Here is a 15576-nt window from a genome sequence, read left to right as displayed (position 1 = left end):
ATGCAGTTAACACACCTTTTCACTTCTTGTTTTGCTTAACTAGCGTGCTTAAGCCTGCACACTGAAGCTATCATTTGTAGATTATGTTTTCTACCATGGATATATTTGGTTGATGTTTAGCTTGTTGTGCTTAACATGCCTTTATATGTACTCATACAGGACAATATTGAGAACAGTGTTGTTTTTTCCATCAAGGTTAGTTTCATCACATTGCTTATATGTACTCACTGTTCAGGATCTCGTTAGCTGGTACCATATAGCCTGGGGGTTGATAAGGGATTAATCGTCGAATCGGACATTTCACTGAATATATCAGTAACCCATTTATCAATAGGTTAACTAGTGTCATATTTAATATATCTGAGGCTACATAGCAACATGCATTGTACTTAATCACTAAATATGCAATCCCAGGCTACATGGTAACAAGGAAGGGTGTTACCTTAATGTTCGTGTTACCTTAATGTTCTGATGATGTCTAGATATAAATACGTGTATAAAATCTTATATAATGGGATGGAGGGAGTGTTGTACTACATCATTTTGCAATTGTTGTTTAGCTTCTTAACTTGGTGCTTTTAGGTACACATGTCATTGCCAAAGATCCACACTTCGACCCTTTCTGCGTATGGGGCAATGAGATATTCATGAACCAGCATCAAGTGGGGAAACTGATAAAGATTGTTATTAAAATGGGTCAAAAGATGTCAATCAAACTATATGTTTACACTTTATGCAAGACAACAGTGAACTGCAGGATGGTAAGTAAGAACCCTGTAGCCTTCTTTTTACTGCCCGTAATGAGTTGTGTTAGATGACAATGTCTGAAACTTTTTTCCTTTGCAGTGGATCCTGAAGCAATTTACTCAAGATTACCTCTCAAACTACATGATTGGCTGGCGGCCATCACAAGGGGTTGGACTAGAGTCGTGCGTGCCTTCTGCATCCAAGAAAGCATAATAGGGCCATTCCGCTTCACCTTGTTCAGCAACCAGAATGTATGTCGCCTCTTTCTTTACCATTTGTAATAGTACAAGTATAGAACCCTGGTTCATCATTCTTTATTTGGTGCTTATGTAATTCTTAAACATATGTACATGTGAATTGAATAATGCATTGGTTGTTTGAACCTGATGGATATGAATAAAGCTAGCCTACTTTCAAGTTTAAATTGGGTACAATTTTAAATAGCAGCAATTAAATTAGGGCGAAATTACGGTGTGCAGGTTATTACGGCACACACGGTTAATAAAGTACAGCGTGTGCGATATACATCATAATCCGACATGGTTCACGGAGTGGAAACGTGTGTAACAATGCACATAGTTGCTGTTTGCAAAGCGTGTGTGATGTCGACACTATCACATATGGTGTGGGAAAACTAAATGTGTGTGAATGTCTACCTATCATACGCGGTTTATAATCATGAACTGTTTGTGATGTGCCAGGCATCATAAACGTAGAGCCAGTTTGGTACATGCCTAGAAAACTCCTGGGCCTGGAATCTGCCTGGTTTTAGGTAAAACCACAAAACTCCGACTATGATGGCAATGCGAGCACAAATGAGTAGCAAGGATGAAGCGTTTCGGATATGCGAGACATCGGAAACGGTTATATAGGGGCAACTCTTTGCATCAAGGCTCCGTGTCCCCGACGGTTTCTGGGTCGTGTGGGAAGGACCCCCTATCGCCCACACTCACTTGGCGACGGTTCCAAGTGCCGTCGCGGAAAGGGGTTAAAAACTATTTGTATAGCACCTCGTTGTACCAGTGTATAGTCGAAGGAATATGTATTTGACATGAAGAAAGCAATAGCAATAAAATTGAATGATCATTATGCTAAGCTAACGGATGGGTCTTATCCATCACATCATTCTCCTAATGATGTGATCCCATTATCAAATGACAACACATGTCCATGGTTAGGAAACCTTAACCATCTTTGATCAACGAGTTAGTCTAGTAGAGATTTACTAGGGACACGGTGTTTGTTGATGTATTCACACATGTAAGTTTCTGATCAATACAATTCTAGCATGAATAATAAACCTTTATCATGAATAAGGAAATGTAAAAACAACTTTATTATTGCCTCTAGGGTATATTTCCTCCACATATCACAAGATTGACAATGTTCATCATTAAATCATCCCAACATTAGTGAATAAACCTTACTTGTATCAAATTTACATGCTACAACATGCTTAAATAAGCAAACATGCAATAAGTCATTTGACACAGAATCGTCACCAAAATTAGAGGTCATATCAAAATGATTAAACATTGGCACAATTATTTTCAAATGTATTTGATCCAAATCTGATTTATCCACTGATTCACATGGTTCTTTTGGATCAATAGTTAACTCAATGGGTGCACTCAAAATTGTTGGTATTTCGGTTGTTTGATCACATGATGCATTCACGACAGTAACACGATTCTCTAAAATAGGTGGTGTGCTCAAATCAACAGATAACTCAACACATGATGTATTCAAGTTAGTTAGGCATGCATCATTCTCATGTGAAGTTATATCATCAATACATTTACTGTTACCTTGTCGCAAAGACGTAGCTGATGTAGGTACAGACGATGACAATATACCATACACTTGAGATGATGTCGCCCTCACAATTTGTGGTGTGGTTGCTCTAGTAGGTGCAACGGTGAAGGAACCAACCAGTGGTGGTGAGCATCAACTGAAATAGTAGTTGTTGTAGTCACCCAATGCATCCTCATGTATTTGTCTCTCAAAAGTACAAGCGCGAACATACATACCAGTAATGCAATGAGGAATATACTGAAATCTTGCGCGAATATCATGGTTCAAACCACCAAAAAATCTATTCATTGTATCATCCTCAGATTCTTCCATGTCACAATGATGCATATAAGATTTGAACTCTTGATAGTAAGCATGAACAGTGTCACTGCCTTGTTTTAATTGTTCCAATTTGCGAAGCAATTCATGACGATCGTAAGGAGGAAAAAGTGTTGTCTCATTACAACTTTCAAATATTTCCAAGTTGTGGGTTGGTTATCATTGTTTTTCTTACAATGCACACTCCACCAAACAGAAGCAAAACTAGTAAATGCTCTAGTGGCAGCTCCTACTCTCTCAAGTTCAGAAAAACACATGGTGAGTAAAAACTTGTTCTACTTCTGCTCCCAAGCTAGATAAATAGCAGGATTAAATCTACCCTCAAATGACGGTAAAGAGATAACCTGATCGTGTGCTTGTGTGTGTTATTGCACCTCTCGTGGTGGTGAAGGTGTGTCCTCTGATACCACTTGATAGAGGCTAAGGTGTCTCGTCTTTCGATGAGAAGGTGATTATTGTTTCGGAGGAGTAGACTTTGACGACCCGACTACGAATGTGCGAGGACATCGCGCCTTAGCAATCACTAAACTAACTCCGAGAGGTTATTGAGCACGCCGGAGCACGATCAACCTGACCACACGGGTCTATCTCCTGCAAGCAAACGAAGAACAAGCAAGAAACTGAGATTGCAATCTGGATATTATGAATATAAGATGAAAGTTTTATTGATCAAGGTGAGGTTTTGTGACATCTTGGTCTGGTCGTTGAATACAAACGAAGTACGCGAAGTTGCAGCTATGGCGAACTTTTAATCTAATAAACCCAAGGAAAAAAGCTACTAGATTGACCTACTTATATAGGAGCAAGGGTTGGCGGCCAAGGAGGTGGGAGAACGTCCCAAGGCAGCCTAAACTAACCCTAGCTCATACAAGGCTCATGGGCCCAAGTGGAGGTGATGCAACACATTTGGACTTGTAGTTTGACTCGGATTCTACTGTAGCGTCAAATTATCTCGCCAATATCTCCACGCTCCAGACGAATTTGAAAGTGAATCCAATTGGGTTGGAAAGTGCACGGAATCTACTTTTCAACACAAAAAATCACCCAATTCGGAGTCCGGATGATAGAGATATTGGCGTTTTGAGTCAGGTATGTCTGTGCAGTCCGAATCTGAGTCCAGAACATGAGAGACTTGGACCTTATCGTCTTGTGCTAAAATTGACGTGAGAGAACTTCTTGAACATCACCTAAACATCTCATTTTCCCTTATCTTCATATGTGGATTGTACAAGTGTCCAGTAGTTCTGCAATTATGCATAAAACAAGAGGTGAAGTATTTTTGTTCCGTGTAGCATAAACAAATTATTGCATAACTTTTATAAGAAATCACCTCAAATAAATATGCGTATGTAATATTTGTGATCATATCGAAGGTAACCATATCCATTGTCTCGGTTCTCGGTTCGTCTTTCGTATGTCTTCAGGTTTGTTTTGGTGCGCTATTCTGTGAGGACTTAATACAAAGACTTTCTAATTGTTTGCTATAACAGGGAGGGGCGATGACGGCGATGTGCCTTCGGTTCACGTCAATGCTTATAGTCCTCATTAGGTGATCTATAGATCTGAATGTAAATTTTATTATTTTAGGAGTTCGTTGTGTACTTCTCTTACACCACTTCGAATGTGTCTACTTGGTTTGGCGCATAGAACTCCATGTTAACCGGAGATGGATACGATGGTACCTCCAACTGGGAGAAATGTCACTCAAAATGCCCCCTTCTATCAAAGATTTGTCTTAATATTCTCTTGACGCCACACTTCAAAATATACCCCCTGCTATCAAAGAGTTGTCACAATACTCTTTGACGCCACACTTATTTTTGCTGTCGTAAATAAACTGGATCCACGTGAAAGGCCACATTGCGGTTTGACTAGGCATGCACCGCATGATACCTAGCACGATAATTTAAGTAATACTCCCTCTGTAAACAAATGTAAAACGTTTTGGCAGTCTAAAAGAGTAATGATTACTGCATTTTCGGCTTCAGATGGATGCCGACACGTCCGCCTGCATCTCTAGGTTTGACAGAGACAAATAACGAAAATGACGGCAAAAACACGGCTAGCAGACCCACTTGGAAAAGCAGACTAATTTTCATTTTGTTCGAGATTGGTTATCAACATAAGTAGCTTTGTGAGTATTAACAGAAGCTCCAACACACTGACGGTGCTACACATTGGCCACGCCATAAACTCAAAACGTAATGAACAGCGCTGCACCCATCATCGTTAGGTTGTTCCAGTACTTGACTGGCAGATTGGTGAAGATGATGACAACCATGGGTGCAAGCTGTCGACCCAGCAAAGAAACTTATGGCGCGAGCCTCTGTGGGTCACGAGGGAAAAGAGATGTCTTCCTGATGTTGTTGAGGGCGCAGAACAGCATAACCACCCTCTCCAAGCCGACCCCGAAACCGCCATGAGGAGGTGCACCATAGCTGTGATTGTCAGCATGGGAGGAATTGAGTACCGAAGTGAAGAAAATATATGTATTACTGAAGCATTCAGATGTACTCCCTCCGCCCCATAAAGATGTTTTTTGACACTACACTAGTGTCAAAAAACGTCTTACATTATGGGACGGAGGGAGTAGTAAATACTGCAATATTACAACATCACCGCCATACAATGAGACAAGAACAAACCTGAATGATTCAATGTACGATGCGATAGTACTCGCGTCAATTCCACACTCGATTGCACGTTTCCTCAGAAGTTCAGGCGTATGTATTCTTTGCGCTCCAGAAATAATTTCCTCACCTGTCATACAAATAAAATTGGTCAGAATCAGAATTAAAACTAACAAGCATTCGTGCTAATATACTGAACATAGCAGACAGTTTCATACGCAAAATCCTTAAAGAGAATCTGTTTGTTTAAGGTCTTTATTCATATAGATGGGAGATTTTTGCTTCAACATACCAATATGTCTTTTTTTCTTGAATTATTTGATGAACCTAGGAAACAAGCCAACACAAAACCTAGGCTGGGACGATGTTAGCTATCAGGGGAAGTAGTGGACAACTTTGCTTCAATATACCAGTTTGTTTAAGTTTGTATGTCCTAGACTACAAACTTGTCAGGAATCAGTGGAGAGTCCAACTCATGTCATAAATATAGGAGGTGAGCGCGTATTGCTTAAGCAAGAATGAGTCTTTCTCACCCAAAGGTTCTCTCATCCAGGCTATGTCTATATAGTTATTCTTTCAAAACCCTAACCTCTTACAAAGCATGCCATCTGAACATCATCAATGCTGAAAGCAAGGTTCATGAAAAGGTTGACATCATCATATTGTATAAACTATTTACCTGAGGCAAAAGAACTGACCTAATATAGATACTTTATGTGCCATTATACTGTCATACAACATCTCCCTATAACCACAACCTGTTGGAATAATCACTACATTCTACTGTTTTTATTTTGTCAACCCAGAGAAACTTTTTTTCCACAATAGAACATCACTCCTATCATTCTATGGGTCTAGATATCAAAGAATATGTATAAGAAACAGTGTCAGGCAGAATAGTGGCTCTGCTCTACCCATCTAGTTCAATAGTTCTGCCATATATCTGCATGGTACCCCCTCCTGTTTCCGAAGTATGCCATTATAGCTTTCAACTTCCATTCCAAATGCATCTGATTCCACGATTTTGATATAACTTTGAAACATTTTTCTCTTAAACTTGTATCCTGTTTGGTTAATTCTCATTTATCAGAATGTAGTTACGGACTAAAGTGGCACACATCATCCCAACAAGAACCACCAAATGAATGTGGGTAATATGCTCATTCCTAGATGTGTATTGGGCTTTGTGCAAAATTCCAGAAAGCACATGTTCAGGAACTAGGGTACCAGTATACTAGTAATTTTTATGACCCAATTAGGAAAAATGATGCCACAAGAAACTCAACAGTTGAAAAAGGTAAACTTAATTAATGCTCCCTTTTTGTATATTTATCAGTACTTTTTGTTTGAAATGAGTATTTATGGATTTGTTTTTGCTATGCTGACAGTAATATTTAACATACCCAGATGATTTAATTTTACAAAAAGGAGAGGTGGTATAAGCAACTTCCTGTAATTGTTTCCTCAAGTATAAGTGGCTAGTTGCAAACAAAGGAAACGGTAACATATGGACATGGGAAGCAACTTTAATTCCTCACTGATTAGGAACATAAAAACACTTCATAGGCAGTATCTAGAAAAAATGAAGATACGTAAATAGAAATAACAAACATTTTGCAATTCTGCACCAACTAGAAATCAAAGAAAAAATAGGTCTTCAAATGTATGAAAATAACATGAAAGCCATAACCATGCAACTGGAATCACAAGCCAAACAACTTCTTTGGTAGTGTTGTAATGATTAATTTAATACTCACCTCGAATGAAAACATCAAAAGAGTTGCTGTAAGCTGGATCATCATAGCAAGGCATGGTGTAGAAAGGGCGCACAGCCAAAGGATACTGATAGAGGATGAAAAATTCTGTGCCATACCTACAAATAACAGAAAGTTAGCTCATTGAAATTAAGTGTTACGGTTACATACAAGCAGTAGATCTACGTACTTCTCCTTAACAAGCCGACCAAGTTTCTTCTCAGCTTCAGTGTTGAGGTCACCCATAGGCTCGATTTCAGTTCCGGCTTCCTGCCAAACAGACAAGTCATCCATAAATCTTGTCCAACTAAACTCATAAGTGAGTTCATGGTAACCGCCAGCTTTTCACCGGGCCTGATTTCCGAAGAAAATTAATCCCTCATTTCAAAATGTCAAGCACATCCACTGACGATGTACTCTAATTATTATTTTCAGCTACAGAGGAAAATTCTGCTGGTGATGTCAGAAAAGACTGCCAGTTTCTACCAGTTTTTCAGCTAACAAGAAAACATGATAATGGTCAAGCTGGAAGTACCAGTTGGTAGATACCATTTGTTCATATTGGTAGAAAACATGCAAAATATAACAACACCAATTCATATGCGCTGCGCCACTGCAGTATTTAGTACTCCCTCCGTCAGGAAATACTTGTCATCAAAATGGATAAAAAGGGGTGTATCTAGAACTAAAATACATCTAGATACATCCCCTTTTATTCATCTTGATGACAAGTATTTCCGGACGGAGGGAGTATTACTCGTAATTTGAAGATCATATAACCACTCTAAACAACTATTAACAGTATGTTTCTTGTTTCACAGGAATCTCAATTAGGGCAGCTCAATCAAAACACCAGTAATATATGGGGCTATTAAATTTCTAACATCAATCACACTGTGAGAACACAAAAGAGCATACTGTATGCAAATGAACGTCACCATAATGATGAAATAGACAAGAGTACAAGCTAGTACCTTCAGCATTTTAATCCCTTCCTCGTACGTCAGCTTCAAGGTTTTCTCTAGGTACTGTATAAAGTAGAAGAAGTTGAGACAGTAACTTAAGCAAAAGCATACATATAACAACACAAGACAATAAGGAGTAATGTTTTACCTTCAGAGGTTCAAATGGATACTGCCTATTTATTGTCTCAAGTTCCTTCTGACAATTTTCATTCAAGTGTTTGAATATTGCTACAAATAAGCCATCTATGATATCACAAACCTGTGTACAAAAACCAGTACCTGGTCACCATCACTTCAATAAATGAACTAAATAAAGACTTATTTCCTCCAAATCTTCCTTACCTCAAAGTAGTGCTCCTTGATCTCCATCTCAGCATCCAACCCAATAAACTCACACAGATGCCTGTGAGTGTTTGACTTTTCTGCTCTAAAGACGGGACCAACCTCAAAGACGCGGCCAAAGCCACCACAGATGCTCATCTGCTTGTATAATTGGGGAGATTGTGCTAAACAAGCAGGCTGGCCATTGTACTCCAGCTTGAATACAGATGCACCACCTTCACTTGATCCACCAATCAACTTTGGACTGTGGATCCCGATAAAATTCTCCGAGAACAAAAATTCTCTGAATTTCTGCATGTGTATCCAGCAATAGTTACATATATGAACCAAAAGAAGAAAATAAACATTACATGCTACAGAAATACATAATAAATTCTATCTGCATGAGATGCCACATGAATGTCACGAACATAAGCATAGTTTTGATGAACAATATCTAATGCTGCATGTCAAATATAGTTTCATGCAAGGTGCCTTTAGCTGGTAGATGGAGATACCAAGATGAAAGAATGAACGCCGACAGGGCCTGCTTTTATTTAATAATAACAACACACATGGTGCTAGACATAACACAACATGCTATATTTGTTACAGCAGCATGCCTTACTGCATGAAATGTAACAGTCGGTCAGTACAAACAAGGACAGATAGTACTCACGTTCTCAACATGGCATTGGATGCGGAAGATTGCTTGATTCGCAGGTGTCCGCAGATCGATAGCTCGATAGTTCAAGCGTGTGTCCTGGAGAACACGTACCAGCTTCTCCCCATTCTGTAACCATGGCAACGATAAGAGTCATAGAGCAAAAGCTGGGCGCCTCCTGCAAAGAGGAAGAAGGCAAATGAAAGAATTTGCAATGGACGTACTTGTTCAGCCTTCTCGAATTCTGCCTCACTCCGGGCTGCGTCCTCAAGGTTGATTGGAAGTGTGGGGATCGCCCTATTGATGCAGTAGACCTTCCTAACCTGGATCTCGACCTGCCAGTCAAAGCGAACACACAAACAATTGATCATCTAAGCACACTATAACAGAAATTGTAACGAGCGTGCGCTTGATATTCTGAATTAGGCGACAACAATTCGAATCATCAAATAAGGAAGGTTACAAAGCCACCATCTAACCATGCGCGTGATGGTTGGCTGGTTGTTACCGATGACGAGAAACGACCAAACTGGCCCAGATGACTGACCTGCTGCGTGGTGGCCTTGAGGGGCTCCTTGGGGAGGGTGACGACGCCCTCGACGTCGACGATGCTCTCCTTACTGAGGGAGGTGGCGAAGCGCACCATCTGCGTGCTGACCCCGGCGTCGGCGCTGGCGACGAGCACGCACTGCACGGTGCTCATGCTCTGGCGCAGCACGACGAAGGCCATCTTCTTGCTGACGGGGCGCAGCGTCTGCGCGGAGCCGCGGATGAGCACGGAGCGGCCCGCGGCGGCCTCGTCGAGGTCGCCGATGTCGGTCCAGGTCCGGCCGGAGATGACCTTGGACTGGATCTCCTCGACGGGGACATCTCCGTAGTTGGCCGCGAAGGGGTCGGCCTCCTCCGCCTGCGGCTGCTGCTGCTGCTGGCGCTGCGACGCCTTCCCGGCCTTCTCGGCCTTCCGCGCGTCCTTCTTCAGCTGCTTCTTGCTGATGGTCGCGGTGGAGAGGTCGGCCTCGATCTCCTCCGTGGAGGCAGAGGCGGGTGCGGGCGCAGGTGCGGGCTCCGACGACATCGCGGCGGTGGCGGGCTGGCGGCGAGCGGAAGCAGGAATAGGGTTTAGCGTGGTCTGGTGGGATGGATGGTGGTGGAAGCGAAGGGGTGAACTTGACGACGGGACGCCCTCCTCGATGGACTGGGCTTAACTTAAGGTTGGTGTGTAAGCCTACCGGCCCAGCCCGTCTGATGTGTTGGCTTTGGCGGCCCCGGAAAGAACGCAGAGAATTCAGGTCAATTCTGAGAAACACGTGAACACAGACACAGAGGCACTTCTTCTTGCCCAGAAATGGTAGAAGGTGTCGTATTTATAGATTCAGTTTGTTTTTTTTGGCTTTGTGGTGGTCGGTAATATGCTGTGGGCGGGATGTGCTGGAGTTTGACGAGGAAGCAACGCACTTGTCTTGCTCACGGAATCGTGCTGGGTGCATGCTAACCGTGCCGTTCATTGGTCTCCAGGGAAGCACCACGGTTCTGACCGCGACGACGGCGACTCGCGCCGTGGTGTGGAATGAAGTCCCCCACATGGATTTGCTGCGGCAGCTGGATTTTTTCCTGTGCGGCAGCGGGATTGGAATCATATACTTGAGCAAGTACGATACGATGATCTATAATGACTTAAATATTAATATTTATATCTTTGTTTAGTTGTTTAGTTGGAGGAGAGAGAATAAAAGCAGACAGGGGAATAAGAGTCAGCTATAGCACGAAACTCAAAACACTTTGTGAGATTGTAAGATGAACACGTCATTAATAAAGTAGTACATATTTAAAACTAACTATTAGGTTGGTTCTAAATGACATAGCAACTAAGGACATCTTCAATGAAAGACGCTAAGAGGGGGCGCTAGGAAATACTTCCCGGTCGATTGACGGTTCGCTCGTCAATTCCTGGCATCGGGCGCCGCGTAGACGCCAAACAATGCTTCACGCCCTTACCTTTTCCTTTCACGAACGATAGCCCTGGGCCTTGTATTAGATCCGAATTTAGCGCTTCTTGTTAGCGCCTATCATTGGAAGACTGAGCGCTTACATTTTTTGTTTTTTATTTTTCCTCCCTAAGTGTCTATATAAGCGCTTAGCATTGTACATGCTCTAACTATTATTAACCATTCCCCGCAAAAACTATTGTTAACCATGCTCTAAAAGGGCTGAGGCCTCGCGATCTTCAATTGTTTAATAGGGTTTTTGTTAGAGCTGGCGTCTTTGGAAGCAGGTTTTCTCTGGACAACTGCATAGTGTATGGTGTTCGATTATATGTAATGCATGTGGTCGGTAGCCTTTTATTGAAGTGGTGAGGTTACCAACATACTCATTGGCACAACGTAGATAAACAGACATAGCATAAACAACCGAAGTCTTAACACACAATTAGGTTGTTAAATGTCAAGCATTGGCGGCAAAGTCTTAAACATCCTGCACAAAAGTCTCAAAGGTGCATCCAAGGCAAAGGCCTCCTTATGCTTCTTGCACTTGGTCACCACCTTGACGCCCTCGTTGTTGAAGATAGTCACCTATAGGGTGGTGGGAGTCGCCAACTTCAAGGTGACGAGGTACCCTATTCTAATCGGGCGAACAATGGCGTTAAGGATGAGTCTGTCGTTGATCATCCGGACTGACACCCTCCAGGCAGTCGGTGTTTGTCCTCAACACATATTCTTCTGGGATAATGGACAAGTGCCTGGTGAACTCAAGTGGCATCGGCAGACACTCCAGTTTCGGTACAAGGATGATCTTGCAGAAAGTTGTTTGGGTCGGCGTCGACGGTGTCCTCGATAGTCCTCATTACGTCGACCAATCATTCATGGGTGAGAAACACGGACAACCGAAGAATGGACACACAAACGGCGCACTCAACATAGAATCCTCCGAAAATTTGACGTATACTTCAAGGAAAAATGCTTAAAAATAGATATGTCAACCAAACGCGTCCTAAACCAATTGAGCCGAGGGGTCCGTGATCCAAATCGAACCGAATAGCTTTATCTGTAGTACTTGGATTACAAATGGATCTCCTTACTCATTTCAGAGAGTCAAACATACATTTTGGGAGTTAGACCACCGACCACCGTAAATACATTTCATCACTCAATATGACCAGACGTACGACATATACAGTACGTGCCTGCTACTTATCGTGCGACAAGCACGGATCAACAGAGTCGTGTTCCCGAATCGGCTGATCGGGGCACGACACCCGTTCGCGATTACCTTCGGTTACGTACAACCGAAGTGGCCCTTGGGACCGGGAATTCGCTTCATCGAACCATGCGCTCTGGTCCGTAGTCGAGTCGACCGTTACCAAGTCACCCCGGTCGTCCTTGAAATTAACAGACAGTTCCTTGAGGTCGGGGAACTTGCTCCGAGCTATGTCCATCAACTGAGCCAGACCGCCATCCTGTGGAAGCAGCGCGATCCTCCTAACATCCCCTTCTTCTCCGAGAACGAACTCCACGCATCTCGTCGCTCCAGAGCCAGCACTGTTCTCAGCGCCGGCATGATGCTCCGCGTTGCCTCCGTCTTCCTGCTTGTGCTGACCACTCTGATCACCTACATCTACATGCGCCTCCTCCGTCTGGCCACTCGGTGCTTCTTCCCCGTCATTGTCGTCGTAGCTCGCCTGCTCGTCGTCCTGCTCACCGTCACCGGGGATCAATATCCCCTCCATGTCATGGCCATCCGCCTCCGTCGAAACAGCCTTCTTAGTAGGATCTGCTGCTGCAGTAGCGATGGTACAGCTGAACTGCTTGGCCACCTTCTCGCTGGCGGAGATGACCTTGATGAGGTCGTCCAGCGACCTGGCCTCCTGCTCCAGCAAGAACTTCTTCTCCTCCATCTCCTCCCGGAGGCTCTCGAGGAGCTCCAGCGCGACCGCGTTGTTGGGCTCCAAGGTCAGCACCTCCTGCACGTCGACGCAGGCCAGGTCCAGCCGGTCCAGCGCCTCGAAGCAGCGCGCCCTCTTCAGGAGCGCCTTGGTGTACCTCGGCGACGCGTCGAGGGCCATGTTGCACCGGTCGATGGCCTGGTGGTAGTGGTAGTCGTCCTCGGGGCGGTGCGCGTTCATGTGCATGTAGCACGCCGCCACATTGCTGTGGAGGGAGGCGATGTCGTTCTCGTTGTACGCGCGCGGGGCTCGAGGGGACAGCCGGATCGCCTCGTCGAACTTGAACGCGGCACCATCGTAGTCCCGCAGCCGGAACAACGTGGTGCCTTCCTGCTTCAGCTCCGTCACCAGCTCCACGATGGCGGCATCCTCGTCCTTCTCCACCTCCTCCTCCAATTCTGACGTCTCCGGGTGTTCCTGCTTCAGCTCCGTCACCAGCTCCACGATGGCGGCATCCTCGTCCTTCTCCACCTCCTCCTCCAATTCTGACGTCTCCGGGTGTTCCTGTTCGCTGCTCATCGTGTGAGTTGCACCGGCCGGTTGATTAGCTTAGTCTCGGTCAATCTCTCTTCTCCTCCTCCTCCTCAAACAATCAGTGTCTTTGCTCTGCTTCAAATTATGCGAGTCTCCGGCCCTTGTGCCCAATATTGCTCCATGCATGCCAAATCAAAGGAGTGGAGCAGAGGAAGAAGCGGAAGGCGTAGCAAGTCATGCCAACCTTTCTCTTTCTTCTCTTGGAGAGCGAGAGCAATGGGTTGCCAACCGTCCATGTTGCCCACGCTTTTCCTTTCTTGGCTTGCAACTATATTTTTTCCGGGGACCTTTAGAGCATTTTTTTTGAAAAGATGATTACCCGATTACCGTCATCTTTATTGCATTATTCAATAAGAAGTAACTATACAAAATAGATAAATAGATCAACCCAAAGCCATCTTTCTGAAGAAAATTGTCATCCTACCTACAAGATTGATAATGTGCTCTCACCGCACGTCACGCACACCAAGAAATCCGATGGCCTCACCAAGCCGCCCATCGGCTAACCGGGAGCACCAACTGGTCTAGTAGACCCTCAGCGTGCAGCGCATGCGCACGCTGTAGAATCCATCGCCGACTTCTTCCGCAATCTCATTTTCAGGAACAATCAATGCACTGATCTTGCCAGACCCTTCTGTCGTCAACGCCACCACAACGCCAGACAATCCATGCCTCCTGCGCGCGTCCATCATACGGTATCCAACGCCGAGACCCCCCTGGACCTTGCCGCCAAGACTCGCCATCGTCAATATTGTAGTATGTAGATGTCATGTTGCCCCACCTTGTTCACCGCACGATAAGCATACGGAGACCTGCGCCCAGCCATCGAGCCAAACACTTACCCCCCCCCCCCAGCCAGTTTACAATCCAAGACGATGCCCCCATGGGGGTGACGACGCAGGAACCTCGCCATCACCGGATCCGAAAAGCCCGAATCTGGGGCTTCCCCCGCGGCACACAGGGAACGTGAATTGCCCTGCAACGCCTCCAACGAGGTAACAACGCCCGTGGACGCCGTCGTTGACGGTTATGGCCGAGGCGGAACCAAGCTTTCGCTGGCAAATTCACGTCCATCCCCGGCTGGAACACCAGATCGACCTCCTCCATCATCATGCACGCCCATGGGTGATGTCTGCCTAAACCCCATGACCGAAGCCACATCACCGCCCGGAACCGCCGGCCCGCTTGGGTGAGCCATCAACAGCGGAGGGGCCCCCATCGCTGCGCCGCCGACACCGGACGATGCACACGTCCAGGACACCCGTGCGGATCTCCACCTCAACCGCATCCATGGAGTCGCGGCGGAGGAATGCCCCACCGCCACCACCATCCCTTGCTTGGGCTTTGCCCCGCGGAGCACCGGCGACGGTGATGACAGAGGTGGCGACGGCTCAAAGCCCTAGATCAGATCGGGAGGGAAGGGATCAGGAGGGAGGGGGCGAGAAGAGGGGTGGCGGCGGCTTGAGAAGGGAGGAGATCGGGAGCGCCCACCGTCCAAGTTGATGGCCTAGCGAGTTTGAAAAATCTTCGGATCGAGTCCTTGGATCTGAACCCCCTGTTCACCTCTAGAGCATCTAGCATTTTAGTTGAAAGAGACGCGACCACTCGGGTCGCCCCCCGCTCGGGCGACTCGGGCTCCTCAACCGCCGCCGCCGCCGCCGGGGCCTAGCACATCCTCCTCCCCTCCTCCCGCCGCCGCCGGAGGATGCCGCCAGCTTGCGCCCGGAGGCCGACGGCGGTGGCGGGGGCTCTTCCTCCCTCCCGCATCTCAGGGGTGGCTGGACCCCAACATTTGTGGAGGTGCGACCGATCTAGAAGCGACGATGTTGACTTCGACGGCGGCGGCGGTCGGCCCTGCCTCGAGCCACGAGCGGCTGCTACGGCGGCT

The 15576-nt window shown here is 45.5% G+C and overlaps 2 protein-coding genes across 2 annotated transcripts; both read right to left on the bottom strand.

The window, feature by feature from the left end:
* Nucleotides 1-4955: 4955 nt before the first annotated feature.
* Nucleotides 4956-10486, bottom strand: LOC123111474 (aspartate--tRNA ligase 2, cytoplasmic). The gene is made up of 10 exons (XM_044532274.1): nt 9762-10486; nt 9439-9549; nt 9230-9343; nt 8572-8862; nt 8378-8488; nt 8239-8292; nt 7455-7534; nt 7268-7383; nt 5526-5640; nt 4956-5318 (listed from the first exon to the last, which is right to left on the bottom strand). Exons 1-10 carry the CDS (start codon nt 10287-10289, stop codon nt 5192-5194), a joined length of 1647 nt encoding a protein of 548 aa, XP_044388209.1. The 5' UTR covers nt 10290-10486; the 3' UTR covers nt 4956-5191.
* A 1742-nt stretch (nt 10487-12228) lies between these two features.
* On the bottom strand, nt 12229-13754 carry LOC123116009 (HSP-interacting protein-like). The gene has a single exon (XM_044537031.1). It carries the CDS (start codon nt 13671-13673, stop codon nt 12399-12401), a length of 1275 nt encoding a protein of 424 aa, XP_044392966.1. The 5' UTR covers nt 13674-13754; the 3' UTR covers nt 12229-12398.
* Between the last annotated feature and the right edge of the window lie 1822 nt (nt 13755-15576).

The sequence above is a fragment of the Triticum aestivum genome, chromosome 5B, assembly GCF_018294505.1.
Source record: "Triticum aestivum cultivar Chinese Spring chromosome 5B, IWGSC CS RefSeq v2.1, whole genome shotgun sequence".
NCBI lineage: Eukaryota > Viridiplantae > Streptophyta > Magnoliopsida > Poales > Poaceae > Triticum > Triticum aestivum.
Note: the sequence above shows the minus strand (reverse complement) of the source record. Positions and strands in the feature narration are given on the sequence as shown.

Bases quoted from the DNA above. Each gene is read 5' to 3' on its own strand.
- LOC123111474 (XM_044532274.1), bottom strand. From the start codon at position 10,289: ATGTCGTCGGAGCCCGCACCTGCGCCCGCACCCGCCTCTGCCTCCACG. The intron at 8,863-9,229 runs GTGAGTACTATC...ATACACATGCAG, and splicing joins TCCAATGCCATGTTGAGAAC to AAATTCAGAGAATTTTTGTT. The intron at 5,641-7,267 runs GTGAGTATTAAA...TTTGTATGACAG, and splicing joins TTTTGATGTTTTCATTCGAG to GTGAGGAAATTATTTCTGGA.
- LOC123116009 (XM_044537031.1), bottom strand. From the start codon at position 13,673: ATGAGCAGCGAACAGGAACACCCGGAGACGTCAGAATTGGAGGAGGAG.